General features: G+C 46.6%; 1 protein-coding gene across 13 annotated transcripts in view; it reads right to left on the bottom strand.

Annotated features, from left to right (window-relative positions):
- The window catches only part of Dennd2a (DENN domain containing 2A), a 107,042-nt gene that overhangs the window by 8,571 nt on the left and 74,408 nt on the right, over positions 1–24,063 (bottom strand). For 8 of the 13 annotated variants that reach the window (XM_048786829.1, XM_015493765.2, XM_015493768.2 and 5 more), the window contains 10 exons: positions 23,253–23,346; positions 22,709–22,759; positions 21,582–21,769; positions 18,097–18,206; positions 16,919–16,988; positions 15,653–15,730; positions 13,570–13,710; positions 11,562–11,710; positions 2,830–3,007; positions 986–1,027 (listed from right to left, as the gene is read on the bottom strand). In XM_048786829.1, coding sequence (XP_048642786.1) covers positions 986–1,027; positions 2,830–3,007; positions 11,562–11,710; positions 13,570–13,710; positions 15,653–15,730; positions 16,919–16,988; positions 18,097–18,206; positions 21,582–21,769; positions 22,709–22,759; positions 23,253–23,346 — 1,101 coding nt within the window. Of the gene's footprint in view, positions 1–985; positions 1,028–1,767; positions 1,822–2,829; positions 4,525–10,619; positions 10,945–11,561; positions 11,711–13,569; positions 13,711–15,652; positions 15,731–16,918; positions 16,989–18,096; positions 18,207–21,581; positions 21,770–22,708; positions 22,760–23,252; positions 23,347–24,063 lie in introns of those variants that run through there. The other 5 variants (XM_048786835.1, XM_048786830.1, XM_015493767.2 and 2 more) reach the window with 5 other exon arrangements.

The raw sequence follows: 24,063 nt of genomic DNA, 5'->3' as shown, positions 1-24,063 counted from the left end.
TGTCTAAAAAAAAAAAAAAAAAAAAGAAAGAAAAAGACCTGGGGGTGTAGCTCAGTGATAAATCAGTGGCAAAGTACCCCTGGAATCAATCCTTAGTACACACAAACAATAACAAAAAGAGAAATAAAGAAATATACGAAAGTTTATTAAAACAATTTAAATTTTTTTTTTTTTAAATATTTATTTTTTAGTTCTCGGCGGACACAACATCTTTGTTTGTATGTGGTGCTGAGGATCGAACCCGGGCCGCACGCATGCCAGGCGAGCGCGCTACCGCTTGAGCCACATCCCCAGCCCCAAAAACAATTTAAAATCACTCATAATTTGTCTCTCAGTCTCCCTTCCTAATAAATCAGCATTAATGTGTCAGTAGGTTTTTCTTGAAATCATCTTTCTTTTTGCAGTGTTTGGAACTGAACCCAAGGCCTCGCACAGCAGTCTACCATTGAGCTTCACCCCAGACCCTCCTTTCAATTTTCAAAAAAAATTTTATTTGTACTTCAATGTTTATAGGTTTCCTTTTAATCTTTTAAAAACACATATATATCTTCCTTCTATAAAAATAATGCTTACAATTTGTGTCCTGATTTTTTTTTTTTTTTTTGGTACCAGGAATTGAACCCAGGGGCATTCAACTATTGAGCCACATGCCCAGTCCCTTTTTTAAATTTTTTTATTTTGATACAGGGTCTTGTTAAATTGCTGAGGCTGGCTTTGAACTTGTGATGCTCCTGTCTCAGCCTCCTGAATCACTGTAGACTAGACATGTGCCACTGCACCTGATTCTGAAGTTAGAAAATCCTTTTGTGTTAGAGCACACAGAATCACCCTCCTTTTTGCCTCCTGACCTGAGGCTGTCTAGTTGTCCAGCTCCACCAGCAACCCCAGGCCCACCACAGAGCCTGCCCAGAGCTAGGGAGCTGAACCCCAGGAAGAGACAGGTAAGAAAAAGGGAGCAGCAGGCGGGGCTGGCCCTCGCACTCACCTGTCTGAGGAACCGACTGTTGATGAGGTCGACCACCAGGACCTACGGGACAGAGGAAAAGGGACAAGTATTGTCACCTGGGCCTCTGGGATAAAGGTGGACTCAGCCTTCTTCCTCCTTGGCTAAGAGGAATCTGGGGTGAAGGGTGGGCCATGCTGGTCTCCTGGTGTTGCGACTGCCACCACAGATGGCAGACAGGGAGAAAGCAGCCACCAGGTCCCTCTGCTGCCTGACGGCTCCCGCCTGGTTCTGATGGGCCAAGGCAGAAGTTCCTGGGTTCTTTTTTAAAGTGTGCTGGTTACTGAGGTGGTTAAAAGATGCTGAAGACCCCCACTTGTTCCCGTCCCTCTCAGTTTTGCCACTCCCCACCTGGGGCTTCTCCCTCTTTCTTCCCAGTTGTCCACTGAATCTTGTCACTTCTCTCAAAGGAACAGGAGAGACAAGCAGAGGGATTCAACCAAGCTGCAGGCAGCGGCTTTTCATTAGCTAAGGCATTCAGGACAAAGCACCTTCTCCCCCCCTCCTCAGGGTCAGGGTGGGGTACAAGGGCTAGGGTGTGGGGAGTGAGGCCCAGTAGGTAAGTGCTGCCCCTGTGAGTGGGACCTTCGCTTGAGCCTAGTAGAGGCCACTGGCTATGATGGAAGAAGACAAGGGATCTGGATGGTCTCCCAACCACAGCCAGATACAGGTGGGCTCAGAGAACTGCTGCAGATCAGAGGGTGGTTCCACACACCCCTCTTCTAGGACCCAAATGAACCATGTAAAGCTCACACTGCACCTGCACAAACCCTTTACCTTTAGGACCCTGGACAATTAGAGGACCAGTATCTTGAGCCCTGGGGAAAAATAGAGAGACAGATGCTACTAGGTTTAGGACTGAATGGCACTGTTCAGTCCCCTAAGGTTTGGTCTCTGACTGCTGGAGGTCCCCAGGACACAGGGGTAGCCACTTTAGAGAAAGGGGTTGGGATTAAATAACTCCAGAAGTGCCAAGCAGCACTTTCCTACTGAGATACTAATCTAAGAACCCAGAGTTTGACCATTAGCAATGTTCTAGAGGTTGTTTTTTTAACTGAAATGACAAAGGACCTTTCATAGGTGCACAGTCATTGTCTGTTTTGTCGTAAGTTCAAAAATGCATTTGAAGTTGGGTACGGTGGCACATGCCTGTAATCTCAGGGACTTGGAGGCTGAGGCAGGAGGATCACAAGTTTGAGGCCAGCTTTGGCAATTTAGTGAGGCCCTAAGCAACTTAGTGAGACCTTGCCTCAAAATAAAAAATAAAAAGTGCTGGGGGTGTAGTGCAGTGGTAGAGTGCCACAGGTTCAATTCCTTGTACCACACAAAATAAAAAACACATTCCAGTTACTGCTAGTTCTTTGTGTCTGTTCCTCCCTTTGCACTGGCGGGTGGGAGGGAAGAGGGGGACAGGACAAACGGCTGTGTCTGAAGGCAGAGCTGATGGCTTGCTAGGTTGTTCACCGTTGTCCTTCTCAATGGCTGCTCCACCTTCATTTTATTTATTTGTATTTTACTTTATTTTTTGCAGTTCTGGGGACTGAACCCAGGGCCTGCCTGGCAACAAGCTAGGCAAGTGCTCTCCCACTGAACTACCCCCCAACCTCAGTCATTTAATTTAGAAAGAAAAACACAGTGTTTGCAGCCACCCGAGGGTGGACTAAACCAGACCTGAGCCAGGACCTGTCACAGGCGGAGCAGTGGCTGGACAGCTTTCGGCATGCTCCCGACACTCCTGGCTCTGAAGAGCCTTCACTTGCTGGCACAGCCCTCCCAGTACTGCCCCCCGGCTCTGTGAACCCCACTGGGGATGGGCTGGGGCTCACCTCTTCCAGTGGCAGCTCCCTGAGCAGCGGCAGCGAGCTGGACAGCAGCCCAATGAGGAAGGGGGTGGGTGAGCACGCAATGTCGATCATGGCAGGTGGCAGCACGGGGATGTAGGTGTGCTGCCAGCTGAAGGGGTAGATGAGCGCCACCATGGCATGACAGCACTTGGATAAGGTGCTGCAGAGGGAGAGATGGGAAGGAGAGCCCGGTTCAGCTAGGGTAAGGACAGGCAGCCTCATGGAAGGCTGGAGAGGAGAGTCTGGACTTCTCCCCAAGGCATGCTGGTTAGAAGCATCACACAGGGATTACACATACCCAGTCACTCAGTCCCAGCACCAGGATTGGAGATGCTCTGAGCCTATGCACAAGGCCTTAGGACACAGCTGGAGGGGCTGATGCCCTGCCCAGATAATCAACCCAAGAGTGTGCTTCCCTGTGAAAGCCACATCCACCCTTGTACAATTTTGATGAAAATCATACAAACAAAACAAAACAATGCCCCCCCCCAAAAAAAAAACAAAAAAACCCCAAACCACTGCTACTGTTTGGATGTGATCTGTCCCCCAAGGGTTCATGAGCTGGCAGCCTGGCCCCTGTGTGGCAGTGGTGAGGTGGTGGAAACTTTCAGAGGGGGGACCTGGGGCAAGGTCATCAGTGATGGGGCTCCACCTCATGGAGTCAAGCTGTTTCCCAGGAAGGGGTTTGGTGTGCTCCCACCAGAGTGAGCTGTTATAAAAAGACCGAAGCTGGCCACTCCCTCCTCTCTTGCTTCTTGACAACTCATTTGCCCCTTATGTATTGGGCCAGTTTTCAATTTTCCATCACATTGATGGGGCCATGGAGACCCTTGCCGGGGAGCTGGCACCATGTTGTTTGGACCTTTCAGCCACTGGAATTGTGAGTTGGATAAACTGCTGTATTTTATAAAGTACCAAGCCTCCATAATGCCTGGGTGCAATCAGGGAAAATGAGGATTTATCCTTTGGTACTTACAGGACAACAATCACAATTGTTCCATTTTGTTTTCCTTTTTTTGAAGTTTTTAAAAAATACCTTTATTTTTATTTATTTATTTTTATGTGATCCTGAGGATCAAACTCAGGGCAAGCGCTCTACCACTGAGCCACAACCCCAGCCCACAATTGTTCCATTTTGTAAAAGTGAAACTCATATACAGTTACCCCTTACCTAGAATCCTGACCAAAGGACAATATGCTAAATAACTTAGCAGTAACCCTTTAAAGTGCTAAAACAAAACATGGAGAAATATCGGGAATCTCTCTCTTTGATTCTCTTGCTTTTTTTTGTTGCAATGCTAGGGAAAACCCAGGGCCCCAAACATGTCATCTAAGTGCTCTACCACAAAGCCACATCCCCAGCCTTGGAAATCCCTCTTCCAAACAAATGATCATGGCTGGGCATAGTGGCACATGCCTGTAATCCCAGCGGCTTGGGAGACTGAGGCAGGAGGATGATGAGTTCAAAGCCAGCCTCAGCAAAAGTGAGGTGCTAAGCAACTCAGTGAGACCCTGTCTCTAAATAAAACACAAAATAGGGCTGGGGAGGTGGCTCAGTGGTTCAGTGCCCCCGAGTTCAATCCCAGGTACCTTAAAACAAAAAAAGTCAAAGAAGAATGAAATAAAACAACTCAAACTACTTAGTTTTCAATGTGTTCCTCTTGAATTCAGCACCCCCTGTGAAACATGTTTAAAATATACATTAGCACATGGATAGGAGAAATTATAGATCTATTGTACAATATGCAATATGATCACTATAGTTAATAACAATGTACCACATTCCTCCCCCCACCCCAGTACTGGGGATGGAACGCAGGGACACTCACTGTACCACTGAGTTACAATCTCCAGCCCTATCTATCTATCTATTGGTACTGGGGATTGAACCCAGGGATGCTCTACTACTGGGCGACAATCCCAACCCTTTTTATTTCTTATTTTGAGACAGCCTCTTGCTAAGTTGCCCATGTTAGCCTTGAATTTGCTATCCTCCTGTCTCAGCCTCCTGAGTAACTAGGATTACAAGTGTGCATCACCTCAGTGAGTAAGTGTGAACCAGGTGGAAGAGAAGGTGGTTGGACTGAGGTTAGGAAACGTGCTAAGCAATGCTGGCGCTAGATACATAGGATGCGTAAATAAAAGTCACAGATGAAATTCATTCAGTGAACTGAAAGGCGTTGAGCTAAGGGGTAACTGTACTCCATTCTGACAGGGACAACAGGTATACTGCTGGCTGTGTAGGTTAGGGGCTGTCAGATCTGCCCCTGCAGCTGGAGCCTAGTTTCCACACCTAGTTATCATCACCACCTCGGTAGCTGGAGCACAAAGGGAGCGCTGGGTGCACAGAGCAGAGCAGCAGGCAGGCATCTATTCGAGGAGTGTCTCATTCCTCTGGCTCTCTAGCCCACGTCATTATTCTAAAAAAAATTGCCTTGTGCAATACAAGAAAGGAAAGGTCAAATCCTGCAAATAATACAGTTGGTGGTGGCAGCAGTTCCCCGAGAGGTAGAGAAGAGAAAACGGTAGTGAGGGTAGGGTATGTCTTCCTCAATCAGTGCTACAAGTTCTAATGAAATTTTCCTCCCTGACTTGAGGCAGGAGGGTGAGCACTGCTGGGACCAGGGGTCTCTTAGGAATATGCAAAGGGAATGGTTCTGGGAGGCTGAGGTGACTTTTCAAGCAAGCTGGGAGCAGTCTCCCTGGGCATCAGCTGGTTGGAGGAAGAGCTGTCTTTGAAGGGTGAGGAAGAGCATCCTGGCAGCTGGCTCGCATTACAGTGTGGGTGGAGGAAAGAAACACCAGCTCCCACAGCTGTGACCAATTGTACAGAAGAGGGAGAGGGAAGAGAAGGCCCCAGTGGGAGGGTAGCTGGGCCACAGGGCTCAATGGCAGGCATAGCAAGAAGGGTCAAGCCCCTGAGCGTTTTGCTGTTGGGTGGTAGTTCCTGAGGGCTGAAGGCTGAAAAGTATTATTCCAGAATATCAGGATGCACTTGTGGAACACTAAAGTTTCCCTGGAGCAGACACTTCCATTCTGGTCCCTATTAAGCCTCCATGCCATATTTAGGGATCCTGTATCCTGCAGGCTTCCAATTCATCTATGAACCTGTGACAGTCTAGCTCAGAGCTTCCTTAAGACACTGTCAAAGAATCAGGAAGTTTTCCTAACTAACTAGTTAGGAACTGAGGGCTGATCTAGTCAGTGCCCTCTAGCCCCCCAGCTCCTGTGGGCATCACTCCCAGGAAGAGCAGTGAAAGGTAAACTGGGGTCTGATCTTGGGCCTGGTGAAGCCTTGCAGAAAGTGGGTGTCACCACGAAGCGGCTGCCATGTTTCCATGACTGTACTTCGAAACCCTGAAGTAATGTGTCACTGAACTTAAAAGGACACAGGCTGGGCCTCAGGAAAGCCAATTCTGTCACCTCCTGTGTAATCTCAGGAGGAGCTCTTCATGTCTCCAGAGTCTCCTGTAAAAGGTAATCTCCAATGTCCTTCCAGCTTAACATCTACAAACTCTCCTCTATAAGACAGAAAACAAGCCAGGGACTGGAAGTGGGAGTTTTGTTTGAGGCCACAAAAAGAACTAGGGTGTCACAGGAAGGTCACTGTAGAGTTTGTTAGCAGAGTCTGGACAGAACGATGGTGACATCTCACTCTAAGAAACTGATAACTAGTCTGAGTGGTTTTGAGGCACTGAAGTTAAGTCCCAAAGGGGAAGAGCTGACACAAAGCCAGTGTGGCTGGGTGGGAGCTGAATCCAACAGAAGAACCGGAAGATGCTTTCGGCCAAGGACATGTGAGTGATGGCTTTGGATTAGAAGATTATAGTATCTGTGGCTATTTATCCTTTAGGTCTTGCTTCAAATGGTATCTTCTTGGTGTTCGTGTATAAAAATAGATGGCTAATACTAAGTGTTAAGTCAGAACTTGCCATTATGATATTAAAATTGGTTTCTTCATAGAAGTTTGCTGAATTAAATGTATTTGTCTCCAAGACTTTGTCAACTATTGAGGACCAACCTGACCTGTGAAGTAGTATTCTGGCTACCAAGCACCAACGTGGCAGCAAACTCATCTGCCTAGGGGACATATTCTCAAACCTTGTGTTCTGAGATGGCAAACACTGCCAAGGGCAGCTGATTCTAGAAGATCATTTAAATTTATGAAAACTGACGCAGTTAACCATACGTCAAAACCAAGGCTTAAACGCCAATAGTTGCCAGATCTGATCACCTAATCCTATTTGTCATTAGCAGTAGGCTTTCACTCGGCTTATGGTTTATTGCACTACGAAAAGAAAATGACCTTGAACATTAAAAGCTTTGTGCCACCTAAAATTCTTTATGTGAACTTGTTCAGGTTCTGATTTTATTCAGCCTGGTCTATAGGTTTAGCGAAAACTTTCTGGAACTAAAATTAGTAAACTAAAAAACAAAATGTTTATCATAGGGAAGATGAAGATAGGGGTAATATTTATCTGGGTTGTTATGGCAACAGAACAAGCCATCACAACAACATTCTTTCTTTTCCATCTGTCAAACTTTGGCTTGACAGACCTTTAAAAAACACTCAATATCCACCCTAAAGATGAAACAGAGCAAAAATGTTATTCTAAATTTGATAGATTTTTGGCTTGACTTAAAACCCTTTTACAATTCATACAGTATTTACCACAGCTCCCTGCAATTTCCTCTTGCAGTGGGCTGACTCCCCAGCAGTGACACGGAAATACACTGTGTTTGTGTTTGTGGGGGACAGTGCTGGGGGCAGGCTAAGGCCCACTCTGGGATGTCACGGGGCCACTTACTGAGTTTGTGAGATGTCCTGTTCTCATGCTCTGTTCTGTGTCCTCAGTAAGACTGGGGCCACAGAAAGAAAAGAAAAATAAGGAGGCTTCCTTCCACTTTTAGCTGAATGGGGCTAAGGATCAGCATGTGTGCAGTGCACAGAGTCCTAAGGATGAGGGGAGCAGCTGTAACTTACCATTTTTTTCACAGAATTTGCCAGATCAGGAAACCTGCAGCCAGTCACTGTTCCCCTAACCCTTGTTTGTCGAGGCCTGGCCACAGAACCTTTTAATTCCCTACAGCTACTCTTCCATAAATCCAACAGAATAGGGTGGATATAGATTTCTCTACATGGTCCTCAGAGTTTTTTGGAAAATTTCATGAAGCATGGTGCCAGGAGGCCTGGAGCAGTCTGGCCCATGGAGTCTAAGGATTTCAGAGCTGAGTCTGTGGGGGCCACTCAGTCACACCTACCTTACTGTAGCCCCTGCTGGAAGGCCGAAGGCCACTGAGGGAAGGAAGCCTCTGAGGAAGAAAGCTTGGTCTTCCTAGTGTCAGCTTCAAAGTGACTGCTGAGCTTCTAATGGCTCCTAGTGGCCTGCTTTACAAAGCCTTTTCTTCTACATTTCTGTGGACAGATAGAGTTCCATACCCTGCAGGTCACCCACCCTCAGATCTCGGTGGCCTGGCCACCTCCCTGGTCTTATCTGGAGTCAGACACCTCTCTCACTACTGGCTTCCTTGTGCAAAGTGATTGAACCTCTGCGCCTTTCAGGGTTCTGACCAGAACATCCACCTGACAGGGCTGCGGGGAGCACTGAAGAATGCAGGTGAGCCTCTGAGAAAGCGGCCGGCCCAGAGGCAGCACCCCAGGTTGTGGCAGCTGAACCTGCTGTCCTTATTGTGATCAGGTTCACTCATGCTTGGTTTTCTTCTCTTCCTATCTTGGAACTCTTTGGGTCTTTTAATATCTATTTTTCTACCCCTTCAAATCTGCATGAGGCAGAATAAGATGGAAACGTAGTTTACTGGATAAGAAAGAGAACACATGGAACTATTTGTAATAGGGAAAGAGCAGCTGCCTGCAGGGAAAACAAGACACCAGAGCGCCCAGAAAGAACCACTAGGGGCCTGGGCTCATAAACCCCTGTGTCACAAATGAGGAGACCCAGGGCCCAGGGCTAAGGAAGTTCAGGGTCTTTCCTCTGTGAGTGTGGTAAGAGAGGGACATGCATGCCTGGGAGCTGTAAAAGGTATAAAAAATGCAATTCAGGGGGCTGAGGTTGTACCTCAATGGTAGAGTGCTTGCCTAGCATCTATGAGGCACTGGGTTAGATCCTCAGCAGCACATAAAAAAATATAAATAAAATAAAGATAAAGCTGGGCGTGGTGGTGCATGCCTGTAATCCCAGTGGCTCCGGAGGCTGAGGCAGGAGGATCGCAAGTTCAAAGCCAGCTTCAGAAAAAGTGAGACACTAAGCAACTCAGTGAGACCTTGTCTCTAAATAAAATACAGAATAGGGCTGGAATGTGGCTCAGTGGTTGAGTGCCCCTGGGTTCAATTCCCGGTAAAAATAAAGATACTTAAAAATGAATTTAAAAAATGCAATTAAAGCATTTTACACACACGTGCACACACACTGTACCATGGCCTAGCTCTGCCCAGAGGAAGCACTGAAATTATCCACGTTCCAGCTGCTTCTTCCTCCCTTACAAAAATCCACTCCACAGCACCTAAGATCTGACAGTTGCTTCAAAAGAAGCACATGACGCGTAGTGTCAGCAGCAGCTGTGGCCGGCAGCAGCCACAGCTGACAGCTTACCTGCCCCTCTCCTGGGCATGTGCTGTTTGAAAAGACTACATCTCTAAGGGTACAATCCCAGGCAAGGAGAGCGGGTGGCAGGGCAAGGAGACAAACTCAAAGTCCCTTCTATGAAGCCCTGTGGGTGACCTGTCTCCTCCATAAGGCTGCCCCAGACAGGGTAGGGAGTGGGGCCGGGGAAGAGACTCTGGGCAGGGTCCATTCCTTGTTCCTCTGTCCTTCCTCACAGCAGCTTTGTGGAGGGGCTGGACCAGCATCCAGGCTGTCCACCCAGAAATTTGTCCAAGGGTAAGGTAGAGGTGGTTGTGTCCTTCCCCAGACACCTTGTAGAAAGCACTGAGCCTTCTGAGATTACCTCCCATACTGCCCCTCAAAGAGACACGCATCTTTACATTTCCACCCCTTTCTGTTCCTATCTCTCCTTTCACTGCACTTTGTCCAGGAAACTAGATGGTTTCCTGCTCTCATGAGGGTGGGGTACCCCCTGGTTGCTCCACTCCAGCAACACTCATCAACTCAGGCATTTTCTCAATCTGGGCCCTCCCCAAGTCTAACATCTTCATCCCAGAAACAAGCTCTCCGGGGACTGTGTCCCCAGCTCTATTCTGAGCAGACACCAGGTTTGCTCAGCTGGACTTCCACTTCCTGCCTAGGTCTTTCTGAAATCTATCACTTTTCTCTCCCCCAAATCCAAGCCTGAGAATCCAACAGTTTGGGGAGAATGAGGGGCTGAGTGAGCCTTCCAGAGAATCAAGACGGTTACTATAGTGCTAATGAAACCCCATCCTGGTCACTGAAGGGTTACTCCTCATCCTTAGTATCCAGGGCCCAACCTTGAGAACTCTTTGGCTGAATTCCCCAGTGCCCAGGGAGCCTGGAGAGCTGCCAAGCACCCAGCACCAGCTACAGGCTAAAGACAGGGCCTGCTTCCTGACACAAGGGCACAGGGAGTACAGTAACTGTGACATTTAAAAGTGAACTCAAACACAGGGTGGGGGCCATCGGGGAATAGCCAAATGGCTGCTGTCCAAAGAGGAGCATCATGAAGGTGACCAGATGGCTGCAGTGGAAGGGAGGGCTGGATGCCATTTCCTCCCACGCCCCCTGATGAATTCCATGTTGATACATTTTGTCCTTTCCATTCTTTCTTTTCTTCTTCTCTTTTGTTTTCTGAAGTTCAGTCCTATTTCCTCTTTAAGCCACTGTTACTTGGTTTCTCTTCTTCTGCCATATCTTCTTTCCAGATGCACCTCTCAGTGGCCCCCTCTGCCTGGCTGGCCTGAGGACTCCACATCTTGGCCCTTCCTGGAGCTGTAGCTCCCACCTGCACGCACACTTCTGGCTTCTGTGCCCTCAGTCCAAAGCGAAGAAGGTGAGAAGGTTAAGAGCCGGTGTTTTGAAATGACGAAAATGCAAGACCTTGTTTTGCTGGAAGTTCAGAGATCACCCAAACACCTCTCTGCATTTCTTCCAGATCTTCTTTGATCTGCAAATCATGGATTATGACCACGGGGATTGGGTGGCATCCTGAGGGGCAGTGAGTGCTGTGTATATTGTGTGATCTCCTTTAGTAATGAGGAGAGGGACGCCTTTTGGGTGAGTCTGCACTCTTTCCTCTGCCCTGCAATCCTTCCACCTCTGCCTGCTTCACCTTCTCTGTTCTAGCCACAGTGTGCTCCTCTGTAGTCCTGAATGTGATGTGTGAGGCTTCCTGCCTCCTTGCCTTTGTACAGAGAGTTCCCCTGGGAACAAGGGCCCTCTATCCACTTCCACAACTAACTGCATCTAACGAGCCTTCCCAACATGGTGTGTCCAGTTACTTTCCTGTTCCCCTCATTGGACTGAGAACTATGGACAGGTCTGTGCCTTTTACCCCACTGTTTTTTTCACACATAACAGAGTGCCTAGTGCACAACAGGACCCGTGGCAAGCAGGCAGGGAGCCTGCCTTGGCTTAGGTCACTAGTGTCTTCTAGGCCTTCAACATCAGCAGCCACTGCCTCCTACTCTTACCCACAGGAGCTCTCCCCTGAACCTGGCCTGTTCTACACACTTCAAGTCTAAGGCCATTCACACACTCCAGCAGAAGGATCCAAAGTGGTACCTGAGCTTGTCTGCAAGGAATATGACCCTCCTTTCCAGAAGCAGGGAGGCAAAAACACAGACCAGGTGGCGGACACTGAGGCAGGAGAAGAGAGACTCAAAATCCACGTGTTCAAGCCGGGAGTCCAGTGGGCGGCACAGCTCGATTACCTGCCAGGGAATAGAGCAGCTATGAAGGCAGGCCACCTGTCAGCCAGACCTTTCCCAGGTGTACACAGTCCCTGGGGCTCTGAAGTCCCCAGCAGGGATGACCCACTGGCAGGGGAACAGGAAGAAAAGAGAGGAAAACAAAAGGGACTGGGGAAGGAGAAGGAGGTAGTTGGGGAGGGAAGCACATGCCTCACATTCAACTGAGGACAGTTTGGATGGAGGCCAGAAAAGTGGATGTCAGAATCAGTGGCCCTTTACCCAAAATATCAGGAGGCTCCCCCTTGCTAAGAACACATCTGGACTCCCCATGGAGAGTTCTCACTATTAGAAAATGGCCTAGACTTTAGTGTCCCCACTGAAAATGCCATTGTCTCACGGGGATTATTACCTGCTGGAACAGGATCACAGGCACAGGCCTGAGCAGCACTACTAAGACGCACTTCTTGAGAAGGCATTTCTTTCTTTCTTTCTGGCTCCAACTTGTGATCCTCCAGCCTCAGCCTCCCAAGTAGCTGGAATTACAGGTGTGGACCACCATACCCAGCCAGATATTTCTTAATTCTCCCTTGTCCCATTACAATCATGTTCTGATACATTTTCATCTATACTCAGTGTGTACATCATTCCATAGTTGCTGTTCCTGAATCTATCAAGTTGCTACTCATGTGTTTCTCTCTCTTTTTGAAGAACTGTGGTTTGAACCCAGGGCCTGATGCATACTAGGCAAGCGCTCTGCCACTGAGTGACATTCTCACCCCATGTTTTTCCCCTTTAAAGAGCTGACTCCTCCATGGTGAGCTGAACAGAGACTAGAATTTACTCTTAGCATTGTACACGCCCAGTGTTCTATCTACACGGGGCTCACTCACAGCAAACCTCCTGCTACACCCCATGGCTGAACCACCTGTAACTGGTATGGGATGGTTTCAGGCTCGCTAGCAACAGCTCTCTGTGCTGGGAAACTGGGTTGTTTAGAATGTCCCAGTCTCAACCTCATCCTTCCTTTGTCTCCAGAGGTGACCTACTTTTGCCAGGGCCTTTGGAAGTAGAGACTCGAGGCTAAATGGGATCAGTTTTCTGATGTCCATGGAGCCACATGAAGAAGATGGGAAGGGTAAAAATAAGCTCCTTCAGGGCTGGGGTTGTGGCTCAGGGGTAGAGCGCTCACCTGGTGCATGCGAGGCCCTGGGTTCAATCTTTAGTACCTCATAAAAATAAATAAATAAAATAAAGGTATTGGGGCTGGGGATGTGGCTCAAGTGGTAACGCGCTCGCCTGGCATGAGCGGGTCGCTGGGTTCGATCCTTAGCACTATATAAAATAAAATAAAGGTATTGTGTCCAATTACAACTAAAAAATAAATATTAAAAAAACAAAAAACAAAACAACAAAAAACAAGCTCCTTCATCAAATCCCAGTCTGGTCAAGGAAGGGATATGCTTCAAAGTCTGAGCTGAATAAACAACAGTCCCTGAGCTTGTTTTCCCTGAAAAGAATCTGTTTTACATGAAAAGTTATAGAGGGGATGCAGATACAAAATGTAAATAGGTTCAAATAAGATTTATGAATGACTATGGGCAATTAAGAGAAGGTAAAGATGCTCAGTGACCAGTAAGGCCAATATCATGCAAAGTAATGCACGTGCCCCCCACAGCATGGTTCGTAGAGGTTGCCCTGGGGTGGAAGCCTGGGCTGCATGGATTGGACCGAGTGTGGAACTTCTGAGGAGTAATCTGGACCCATCCGAGGAGCAAGGTAGACAACTGAATTTGATTGTTTGCTGAAAGCCAGCCTTTCTGACCACTGGACTTGGTTGACTGGACCATTTTCCTAGAGAGGAAAGGAACCCAACTACTCACCTCAGTCCCTGAACCAGGCAAGAAGTTCTTAACAATAATGGTTTTGCCCAGGGCTGGGAAAGGGGCCTCCATGACACTCCTCATGAGGGGCTGGACAAGGGCAGGAGAGATGCCACGTCGTTTTTCCACCTCATCCAAGATCTGCAAGGATCAGGAAAGCAGCTCAGCGATTCCGAAGTCAGAGCACCAAGGTGTAGCTCAATCCTAGAGGGAGTGGGCCTGCTATGGTGACTCGAGAATTATGGAGAGGCCCTGCAGACCTCATCAGGCCACATTTAGATTACAGGTGCTCTGACTCAAGGCATTATTGGTCCCAATTCTTCTCCCTTCTGTGTCTGCTGCTTTTGCAGTGTGACTTTGTAGTTCCTAGTACTAAAGGGTAAAGTATAGTTCCTTGCCTCTTCATTCTGGGTTTGGCATGTGACTTATTGGGCTGCTGTGTTCATTCTTAGTGGGCCTGATACTGTCCCCAATGGGGTAAAAACTGGTTCTTGGGAAGGTGGTAAAGAAACTTAGATGTTATAAAGGATTGTAGCCCTCTAAGGGGCCATAATACATAAACAGATACATGATTTATTTGTGGAATTAAAAATTCACTCGAAGTAGTCATCAGGGAAATGTAAATCAAAATCACAATTAGTTATCACTTCACATTCATTAGAATGGCTTTAATCAAACAATAATAACAAGTGTTGAAAAGGAAATTGAGAAATTAGAATCCTCATATGCTTCTGGTAGGAACATAAACTAGTCAAGCCAGTTTTAAAAACTGTGGCAGTTTCTCAAAAGGTTAAACAAAGTCACCATACGACCTAGCACATAACCACTCCAAGGTTCCTACCCAAGAGAGATGAAAACATGTTCATATAAACATGTGTATGTGAGTACTGATCACAGCATTATTGCTGGTGGCCAAAGCTGGACTTGCTCATAGGAGCCATTTCACCTCCAGCTCCACAGGCCTTCTCACCACAAACACTATGACCCGCAGCCCAATTCCACACTTGAGCACACCCCTGTGAAAGGCTGACCTGGGCAGCAATATGCAACTGTGCAAGAGCTATAAATGACCAACCTGAGTGGGAAGCAACTGCCCCCTGGTGCAGCAGAGAGAGAGACCACATCTCAGATCACACTGATGGCATTAAGTCTAGCAGGGAAGTTCAAGTTCTACTATGGCAAGAGGTCCCTCTATATCCCTATAACTCAGGCTTCTACTGAACTAAGAAGGAGAGTGAGCAGGAAGTAGACTTTTGTTCAGAAATGCTTCTAGGAAGCATATATCCACCCACACAGATTTAGGGACTGAAAAAGAAGCTCAGACTGAAATATATATACACACAAGCAGGATTTAAAATAAATTAATGGATTAGATACTCATGTCTGATTAATACAGGAAATGAAGGTTGGATTATATATAGTAAAAAAAATTTTATAGTGCTAGGGATTAAATGCAGGGTCTTGAGCATGCTAGGCAAGCATTCCCCCACTGAGCTATATCCCCAGTCCCCTTTACCCAACTTTTGATATCAGCACCACATAGGATAAAAATTCTGTTCTACATCAATATAGAATATTGGGTGGATGAGCTAAATTAATATAGCATTTCTCATGTCTTGATATAGTGGTTCATTTTCCAGAAAAGACCAAATTATTAATATTTTGATAAACACAGAACACTTAAAAAATAATAAATCTCACACATATGCATACAACACTCAGATTCAGAAAGCTACACATACGTACATGAATCTCTGATTTTTTTTTTTTTTTCCTAGCAAAAACCAATATGACAAATAATGCTTAAAAGAAGGAAAGTAAAACACCTGGCAGGTTCTGGGCAGCTCCTCTGCCTGGCCCTCCCTGCACTCCATTACCTTACCCTCTCCCCTCTTCTACTTTCTGGGCCCATCCTCCAGAACCAAAGATGAGAGGACAGAGGTAACAATGAGGTGAGGCTGGGAATAAAGAAACAGGAAGGCAAACAGAGAAGACAGTGATGAGGAGCTGGGGAGGCCTGTCCCCAGGTCCTCTGGGCCCTGCCTCTCCTTCCCACTGCTTCCTCCCAGGGCCAAGTTCTCACCTTTGAAAAGAGACTGAAGCATCCCAGGCGGCTCACAATGCAGTACACTTCAGGAAGACGCTTCCCTTTGCCTCCAGGCTTTGAGTAGAGAAACAGAAGGACAAGAGGAGCATTAGCAACCTCCGGGAGGAAAGTCCCCGGAGCTGTCCATCATGTGCCAGAAGATCATGAGGTGTCTTCTGAACAACAGTGAGGTGAGCAGTTATCAGCACCCCACATCAGTCAGGAAGCACTTCTAGCTACACATTATATATATTTTCATTCTCCCGAAGGGCCCAAATCAACGGTGCTATGCACACAGCAGGTACTCAATATGGCCTACAGAACTACAAAGGAAAGCTTATTAACTTGTTTACCCATATCACTGTAGTTACTACTGAGGAGTTATTTTGAGAATATCTGTTATGATAATGATAATTCCAAGTGAAAAATAATTTCTGAAGATGTTTTTGGAAATAGACTTTTAAGCTAATTTTCAAATCAAAAGAAAAATCAGTCTCAATACTTTAAAAGTAATTTGAACAATAGAAATTATTATCTCACTTAACTTTTTCAATTTTTTAAAAAACTTTTATTTTGTTTTTATTTATTTTTTTATGGTGCTGAGGATTGAACCCAGGCCTCACACGTGCTAGAAGAGCATTCTACCGCTGAGACACAATCCCAGCCCCCAACGTTTTCAGTTGTTAGCCACATTTTTTACCCATTAATTAATTGAACAAATATGTATTGAATACCTATTATGTGCCATGCATTACTTGACTCAACGATTTTTAGCCAATTTCAAAGCCTCAAATACGCTTGCAGTGGAAAAAGATTCATCACTTCTAATGATTTTAAAAGAATGGGCCTCAAAAAGACAAATTATAAAATGTTTTAGCATGATCACTTCCTTGGAACAAGTTTCTGACTTTTAAAGATGATTGTTCCATAGGGGCCACTCTTGAATTATTTGAGTTTTCTCTCCTTAGCAACCATTCTGAACGTTCTTACTAAGCACTCAGGGTCTGTTTAGCACATTACATTAAAATGACATATGGCTAAAGGAGAGGAGAGTCTTTAATTTGGTGGGAAAATAAAGTATTTTCCTTTTGATAGAAATGGAGATATTACTTCCACCTACGAAAAAAACTCAGGTGAGTCCCCAAATCTGTCTGTAACTGCCCTGGGGAACCTGCCACACCTCCTATTCCTTCTCCTGCAGCATATGCACATCTCAGACCTGGCTATCCACACAGGGCAGCTGATTGAGAGCAAACTACTAACCAGTAGTCTCCGGCAATAACCGAACCTTCTGCTCCCGTCTTCTCCAGTCAAGACGAACGAGAAGGTTTCACTGTGGGGGGAAGCACACAAGCATCATGAAGCAGAACAACGCAAGAGGCGCCACACGGAGGGCACCAGGGGATATGCTGGAGGGCTGTCAAGAAGAGTTGCTTTCTAACCTGCTGTCCTTCTCTGCTGAGACTGTGGTCACAGTTTTGGAGTAAATGTCAGGCAAGCAAAGATCTATAATGCCACATGTTGTGAGAGAAAATGAGTTTTTTTTTTTTCATGCTGAATTCTCATGTCACTCTATCACCTGAGCCATCCCATTAAATAAAATACAACTGTCAATTTACAATTATGGCTGAGTAGAGGGAGGAGGGATAGGCACTGTCCTCTGCGAGCCTCAGGGTGAGGGATATGACGCCGTGAGGGAGTAGCTGAGGACAGGACAGTTCTGGGCCTCTCAGCACTGGCCCTTGTGTAGCTCTCTCAGGGCACTGTTTGTATCAACTATCCTAAGGCTTGTACTGTTCTTGAAGACTGCTAGGCCACCTTCAAGGATACACAGGATAGGTGGCCTACTAAGCCTGGTCAACTGTGGAAGCAGCAGATAAGGGAAATACTGGCATCTTAAAATGTGGGCTAAAGTAGAAATGTAAACTGATCGCAATCCAAGCAACAGGTAGAAGAAATGTTTCAGGAGCACTGGGTAAGGGTGGTGACAGGCAATGCCTGCTTCCTTCTTTGCCCAGACTAAGAATTCCCTTCATAAGCCACATGAAACACACATACACCCAGACTGCCTTTGAGGCCCTATAACTGCATATGTAGCAACGTGATCTCATTTCAGGGAAGTGTTAAAAATAGCACAGGGGAAATCTTAGGCCAGAGCCCATCAGGTTTGCTTAATGGTATGACTGACCTAGGGGGTCTGCCATCCATGATCCCATCTCTCTCTCTCTCTCTCTCTCTTTTTTTTAGTATTTATTTTTTAGTTGTAGTTGGACACAATATCTTTATTTTATTTTTATGTGATGCTGAGGATTGAACCCAGGGCCTCGCATGTGCCAGACGAGCGCTGTACTGCTGAGCCACAATCTCAGCCCCCATAATCCCATCTCTTAATTCCTGCCTAAAAGTCTTTGGGGGTGAGAAGAGGAGAGGCCAGCACATACCTGGTAAATTGCTGGACAGGAGTCCAGTCCTTGGCATCAGGGAAGCAGAACTGGGGAATAGCCTTCAGCTGGTCTTCAGCCTCTCTCATGAACTTGAAAGACCTTTCCAACTGTAGAGAGAAAGGTGCAAGAAGGTTCAAGAATAAACTCTGGCATTGGACAGTGACGAGGGAGGCTCCTGTCTCCCACCTTTCTGCAGGTGTGACTGCCCCTTACTTAACCTCCTCCCTTAGGAAGGGTTTGTGCTCAGTCTGTGGGGCCTTTCCCCAAGGGCAGTTCCAACTGAAGTCCATTATGAAATGTGTTCCAATAGGTAAGGGAAAGCTCCATGGCAAGCCCTCCAGATGGCAGGTTCCAGGATCCAGAGCTTTGAGCTGGTTTCCCAATCTCTGGGCCCACCAAAGAATGGTACACTATTTATAGTCAATACAGACACTAAAATTATATTACACTGTAAAATTCGACTAGTTTCAAAGAGTGTCCAGCCCACCATTCTCACTTCAGAGATCAGAAAATACATCCTGACAAGGTAAATGATCTGTTCAGATTGCACAGCTAGTGTTAGAGTGAGTAAGAAAAATGATTGTAATCTCTGGCCTTTCTTTATTCCTATTTTTTTTTTTTAATCTCTCTCTGATAACGCAGCACTCAGGACAGTATCTGACACACCACAGACTGGGTGGATATCTTGTTAAGGAACAAGATGAATTAAAGTCTGATCTATAGACAAAGTCCATGAGTTTGCTCCTTTTGTATATGAACAGGAATCTGTTTGGGAGATAAAAAGGAACAATTTATAATTCTCTAATTATCATTTCTATCATTTATCTAATTATTACTCAAGCTTTCATGTCAATTTATCAATTGGTACTTTCTTTTTTGGTGCTGGGGATCAAATACAGGGCTTTGAGCATGCTAAGCCTGAACTGTATCATTGAGCTAAGCCCTGAACCCCTCAATTTGTAATTTCTTGGGGAGGGGTACCAGAGATTGAACTCAGGGTCACTCGATTACTGGGCCATCCCAGCCCTATTTTGTATTTTATTTAGAGACAGGGGCTCACCAAGTTGCTCAGTGCCTTACTTTTGCTGAAGCTGGCTTTGAACTAGCAAGCCTCCTGAGCTGCTGGGGTTAAACGCATGTGTCACTGCATCTGGCTAATTTGTAATTTTAAGTGTTGAGAAATGTAAGGTTTTTTGTTTGTTTGTTTTTTTATAGGTTTACACTTGTTAAACTTCCTTTATAAAAAGTAAAGGAAAACCTTGTGCTAAAGTTACCTTCATTCATTTGCAATACCATATATCTGAATTTCTGAGGTTACGAATTTATAATGTCTAACAAATTCCTCCTGTAATAATTTCCTTCAATTTCTTATTTTGTTTCAATTGCTTGCCACAGTCTTGTAGGGGCTGGGGATATAGCTTAGTTGGTAGACTATTTGCCTCATGTGCACAAGGTCCTGGGTTCAATCCCCAGCACCACTAAAAAATAACAAAACAAAATAAAACCCCCAAAACCAGCCTTGCAGCTAACTACAGCAGTACATGTCTATAATCCCAGTGACTCAGAAGGCTGAGGCAGGAGGACTGCAAGTTTGAGGCTAACCTGGGCAATTTAGCAAGACCCTGTCTCAAAATAAAAATAAATATAAAAAGGCTGGGGGGGAGCTCAGTGGTCAATCCCTAACCCCCCCCCCCCCAAAAAAAAATCACACAATGTATGATCCCAAAAGAAAATTATACTATGGGAAAAGGCTAGAAGAAAACACAACAAAAGCTAGCAAGCATGATCTCAGTGTAGTGGGATTATAGATGTTTTTTTTTTTTTCCTTTACACATTTCTGAATTAGTCTCTTTTCAACAGTGATTTTATAACTTTCTACTAAAAAAAGGTTTTCATGGGAATGTCTGGGAGTCTGGAGACTCCAGGCTAGAAATGGTAAATAGTCAGCAGTTCTGGTGATTCACTAACTAATTAATTCATGACTTCATGCTTTGTTCCTGGAACACTGATGTGTTGGGTCCCAAGGATGACAGGAGGGTCCTTCATGCCTTGGTGTCAGTCCACCTGAGCTTCTCCATGGGGCAGCGCCCCAGTGGGTTAATGCATGGCAGTGGGGTTTCAGGGCTCATTCCTTAGAGGTGTGGCAGCTGTAGGAAGAGGAATAGATGACAGTTTGGAGGGTCTGTGCCTGTGCCCGTGGTTTGCTTCCATTTTCATCACTTCTCTCAATGCCAAGGAGGGGTCTTGACTGATGTGCTGTCCACAGTAGGCAGGAAGAAAGAAAGGCTGGCTTGTGGAAGAGAGGCAGAGGGCTGGGACCCAGGCTCACAGGAGCTGGGATTAGGCTGGGGTAGTGAGACTCCGAAACAGCGGGATGCTCCCCCCCTGAGTGCACATGATGTGATGACCATCACATTCTACCTTATGGAGTCCTGTCTGCCTTTTGGTATGCTTATCTTATGCCCTCTTGTCAGAATGTAAACTCCTTGAGGACAGAAAACCCATTTCATTCATCTTTGTAATCTCTCAGGTGCAAGTAGAAAACAGCTTTTCTGTTTGTTTTCCTTGTGTTAGGGACTAAACCCAGGGCCTTGAGAATGCTAGGCGAGTATCCACAACTAAGCTACATTCCCAGCCCCTCAATGTCAGATGTTCTTCATAAATTCTGCTTGAACTGGATTAAAATATGGTAGAATCACTTTAATACTAATGTCAAAGTCAAGAATAATTTATATTTTATTTGCCATATCACTGTAGGCTTTATTAAGTAGCATCATTATTTTAGGTATCATGATTTAAAAGACAGTAAATCCAAACCCACATCCCCATGAATCATGAGATAATGGGAATTCTCCTGCATACCCAAACAGATGCACATGCACATGTTCAGCACAGACACAAATGTCACACTACCTGTGGAGAGCTGTGTGGCTTGAGGGGAGAAGGCAGGATAGGTGGGAAAGAGTTGTACCTGGCTGGATAAGACTGGGGGAGGACAAAGAGAATGGGAGCCAGGCACTGTGACACACACCTGTAATCCCAGAGAATTGGGAGGCTGAGGCAGGAGGGATCACTAGTTCAAAGCCAGCCTCAGCAATGCAGCAAGGCCCTAAGAAACTTAGTGAGATCTTGTCTCTATATAAAAAATAAAAAGGGCTGGGATGTGACCCAGTGTTTAAATGCCCCTGAGTTCAATCCCTGATACCACAAAAAAAAAAAAAAAAAAAAAAGGGAGAACAGAGTGGTGGGATGGTCAGGGAGTGAGAAAGTATTTTTGCCTGTACTTGAGTCCTTGAATCTGTCCTCCAAGGAACTTTGGTCATTCTCTAGGAGCAGTTTTTTTTTTTTTTTTTTTAAACTTGCTAGACCTAAGTAGGGTACATTTTTAAGGTTCTAGACCCAAGCTTTTCCTCAGACTTTCCCACCTCCCGGAATCTATGAGAATATGGCAGCCCCGGGCAGCCCACAGGGCCTCCCCGTACCTTCAGAGGGAACTGCTGGGTCAGTTCCGGCACATATGCAGCCCCGGTCTGCTTCTTGTGCAAAGACACCACTACAAAGTACTCGAAGAGCTGCCTCTCCTGGTACTCAATGAGCTCCCGGTCAAGCAGTGGGTACCCAGGGGCCTGCTTCAGGCGGGACTTCACGTTGACCAGGCGCTGGCTGTGAGCTGGGGAGACAGAAACCAGGGCCCCGCAGTGACCCACTTGCTAATGTGGCCGCATAGTACACAGGTCATGTAACCCCCAGCTCCGGGGTCCTTCTTCTAATCCCCAGAATGCTTCTACAACTAACAAATTAATAGAAAACTCTTTTTTTGGACCCTTGCCAATCTCTGGGAGGCACAGCTCTCATTTGACGGGCAGCACCAATCAGGGTGGGGAGTCTGAGACTGCGGGACTCGGCCAGGGATTTGCTGTCTGGCCTCAAGGCAGAGGCTGATGAAGACCTTGCTTCCATCTGTCTTTGGGATGGGGACACTAACTTCTCCCGTACCCCATCCCCCTCATCTTTCAGTTTATGTGATGTGATAAAAGCCAGGCCATCGTGCTCTTAGGGCTGTGAGCTTTGTAAACATCCTGTGTGGCTCAACTGGCAGAGGCTTGACTGACTTGGGACCTCACATCTCCCTCTTCTCCTGCCAATGGAAACACACTGCTCATTCCAGAGGTGGCCAGGGAGCAGCTGTGGCAGAGGTGAATGAGGCAGGGCTGCCCAGTGGACAGGTCCAGGTCACTTTACTCAGCATCCCTGACTTGCTTTCTTTGGCTTCTCCCTGGAGCCTGAGAAATCTTGGAAAACTCAGTAGAGCCTGGACGTGGATCACCAAATGTCAGACCCACAGGGATGAGTTATTTCAACAACTTCACAAGACTCGTGAGGAGCAAGATGCCTCAAGCTGCAGGCTGGGTAACAGCACCGTCCCTATGGTCCGGTGCATGGTTGGCTTGCCTCTGCACATCCTATGGGTCCCACTGTCCTCTCAGACACTCACACCTTGTACAGCAACCTGGGCAGCACACATCTTTCCCTTACACAAGGGAGGAGGGCCATCTTTGTGGCTTCCAAGTCACCTGTGTGTGCCCCGCATAGCAGCTGCTCTTCTCACCTTTCAGTTTCTCCTCGGTGTCGCTGTCAGATTCACTGTTCTCGTCTGTCACTAGACCAAAAGAGCAAGGAAGGAAGTTGCAAATATGAATTCTTTTAATGCAGGAAATAGAACCCAAATTTCTAGTTTAGAGGAAATGTTTTGTCATCTGTTTAAATGTGACACAAACTCTGTCTAATTCAATATATTCCCAAATTAATACTAAGTAATTTCCAAATTAATATTTGGGTTAAGATGGCTCTTATATCAAATATTACAGCAAGCGACACTGGCCCTTCAGGCTTGCTGAGCCCAGAAGACAGCTACCATGGCAGGCCAGGGCATCCAGGCCTCTGATGACTGGAAGGAGGCGGTGGCGGAGGAAGCCAGAGCATGTACCACCCAGGCTGAGCTCCTTGCTCTTTGCCACCCTAAGGACAATTGCAGAAAGTTACCAAGCACCAACTTGTTCCCTCCCTGGCGAGCAAACCAGAAACAAGAGGACACAACTTCTAGGAGAATGATTCCAGGGGCTTGCAGGGAGAGAGGTGTGCTGGGGGCCCACCTTTTCCTGAGTTGCTCTCCGTGGACTGGGACAGCCTTTTCACCCGTTTCTTTCCTCTCCGGGCCTCATAAGTGGCGTTGATTCGCAACACCAGCTGCCAGACACAGAAGAAGGAAAGCCAGTGTTAGCAGCCCCTGGCCCCCTCCCAGGTGTGGCTGGCCTTCCTCTGCTGCCCATTCTCTCCTAGGATGATGGAGGGCCAGGGAGGGGGAGAGACACACTTCCCACTGCCTGATGGCTCTTCTAGGCATTCTTTTCTGCCACATGGGAATGTGACTGCCAAGAAAACCAGAGGAGGCTGCCCCTCACTGCCGCGTGGGCCGCTATTGTCTCACAAGCTAACTCATCCAGCTGGGACCATGAGGAGACAATTTCATTGGCTCATGGTGTGACTGCCTCACCCTGAGATGTCACTGTAGCTGGGGAAGGAGTGTTTGCTCCCTAAACAAAATAAGAAAGGAAGAGACAGAAAAAAACAGTTCCTAGGGAAGGGTGCCTATGGTGGGAACCATTTCAAAAAATGTCTGTACAGCTCTGAGCAGGATGGGAACAGGGATTAGAGCGGTTCCTGGGTCCCCGCTTGGGCCTGCATGGAGCTGTGCCCTGTACTGGAGTACACCATCCCGCCGCATGGGAGCACTCCTTCTGACTCACAGGTCCTTCATGTACTCCCAGAGTAGCACATGTGTGGTGCAAAAGTACATATGCCTATAGTCCCACTGACTCAGGCAGGAGGATTCCAAGTTCAAGGCTATCCTCAGCATCTTAGCAAGACCCTGTCTCAAAAAAAAAAAAAAAAAAAAAAAAAAAA

The sequence above is a fragment of the Marmota marmota genome, unplaced genomic scaffold, assembly GCF_001458135.2.
Source record: "Marmota marmota marmota unplaced genomic scaffold, marMar, whole genome shotgun sequence".
NCBI classification, from domain to species: Eukaryota; Metazoa; Chordata; class Mammalia; order Rodentia; family Sciuridae; genus Marmota; species Marmota marmota.
This window is presented reverse-complemented; position numbering and strand designations above follow the sequence as displayed.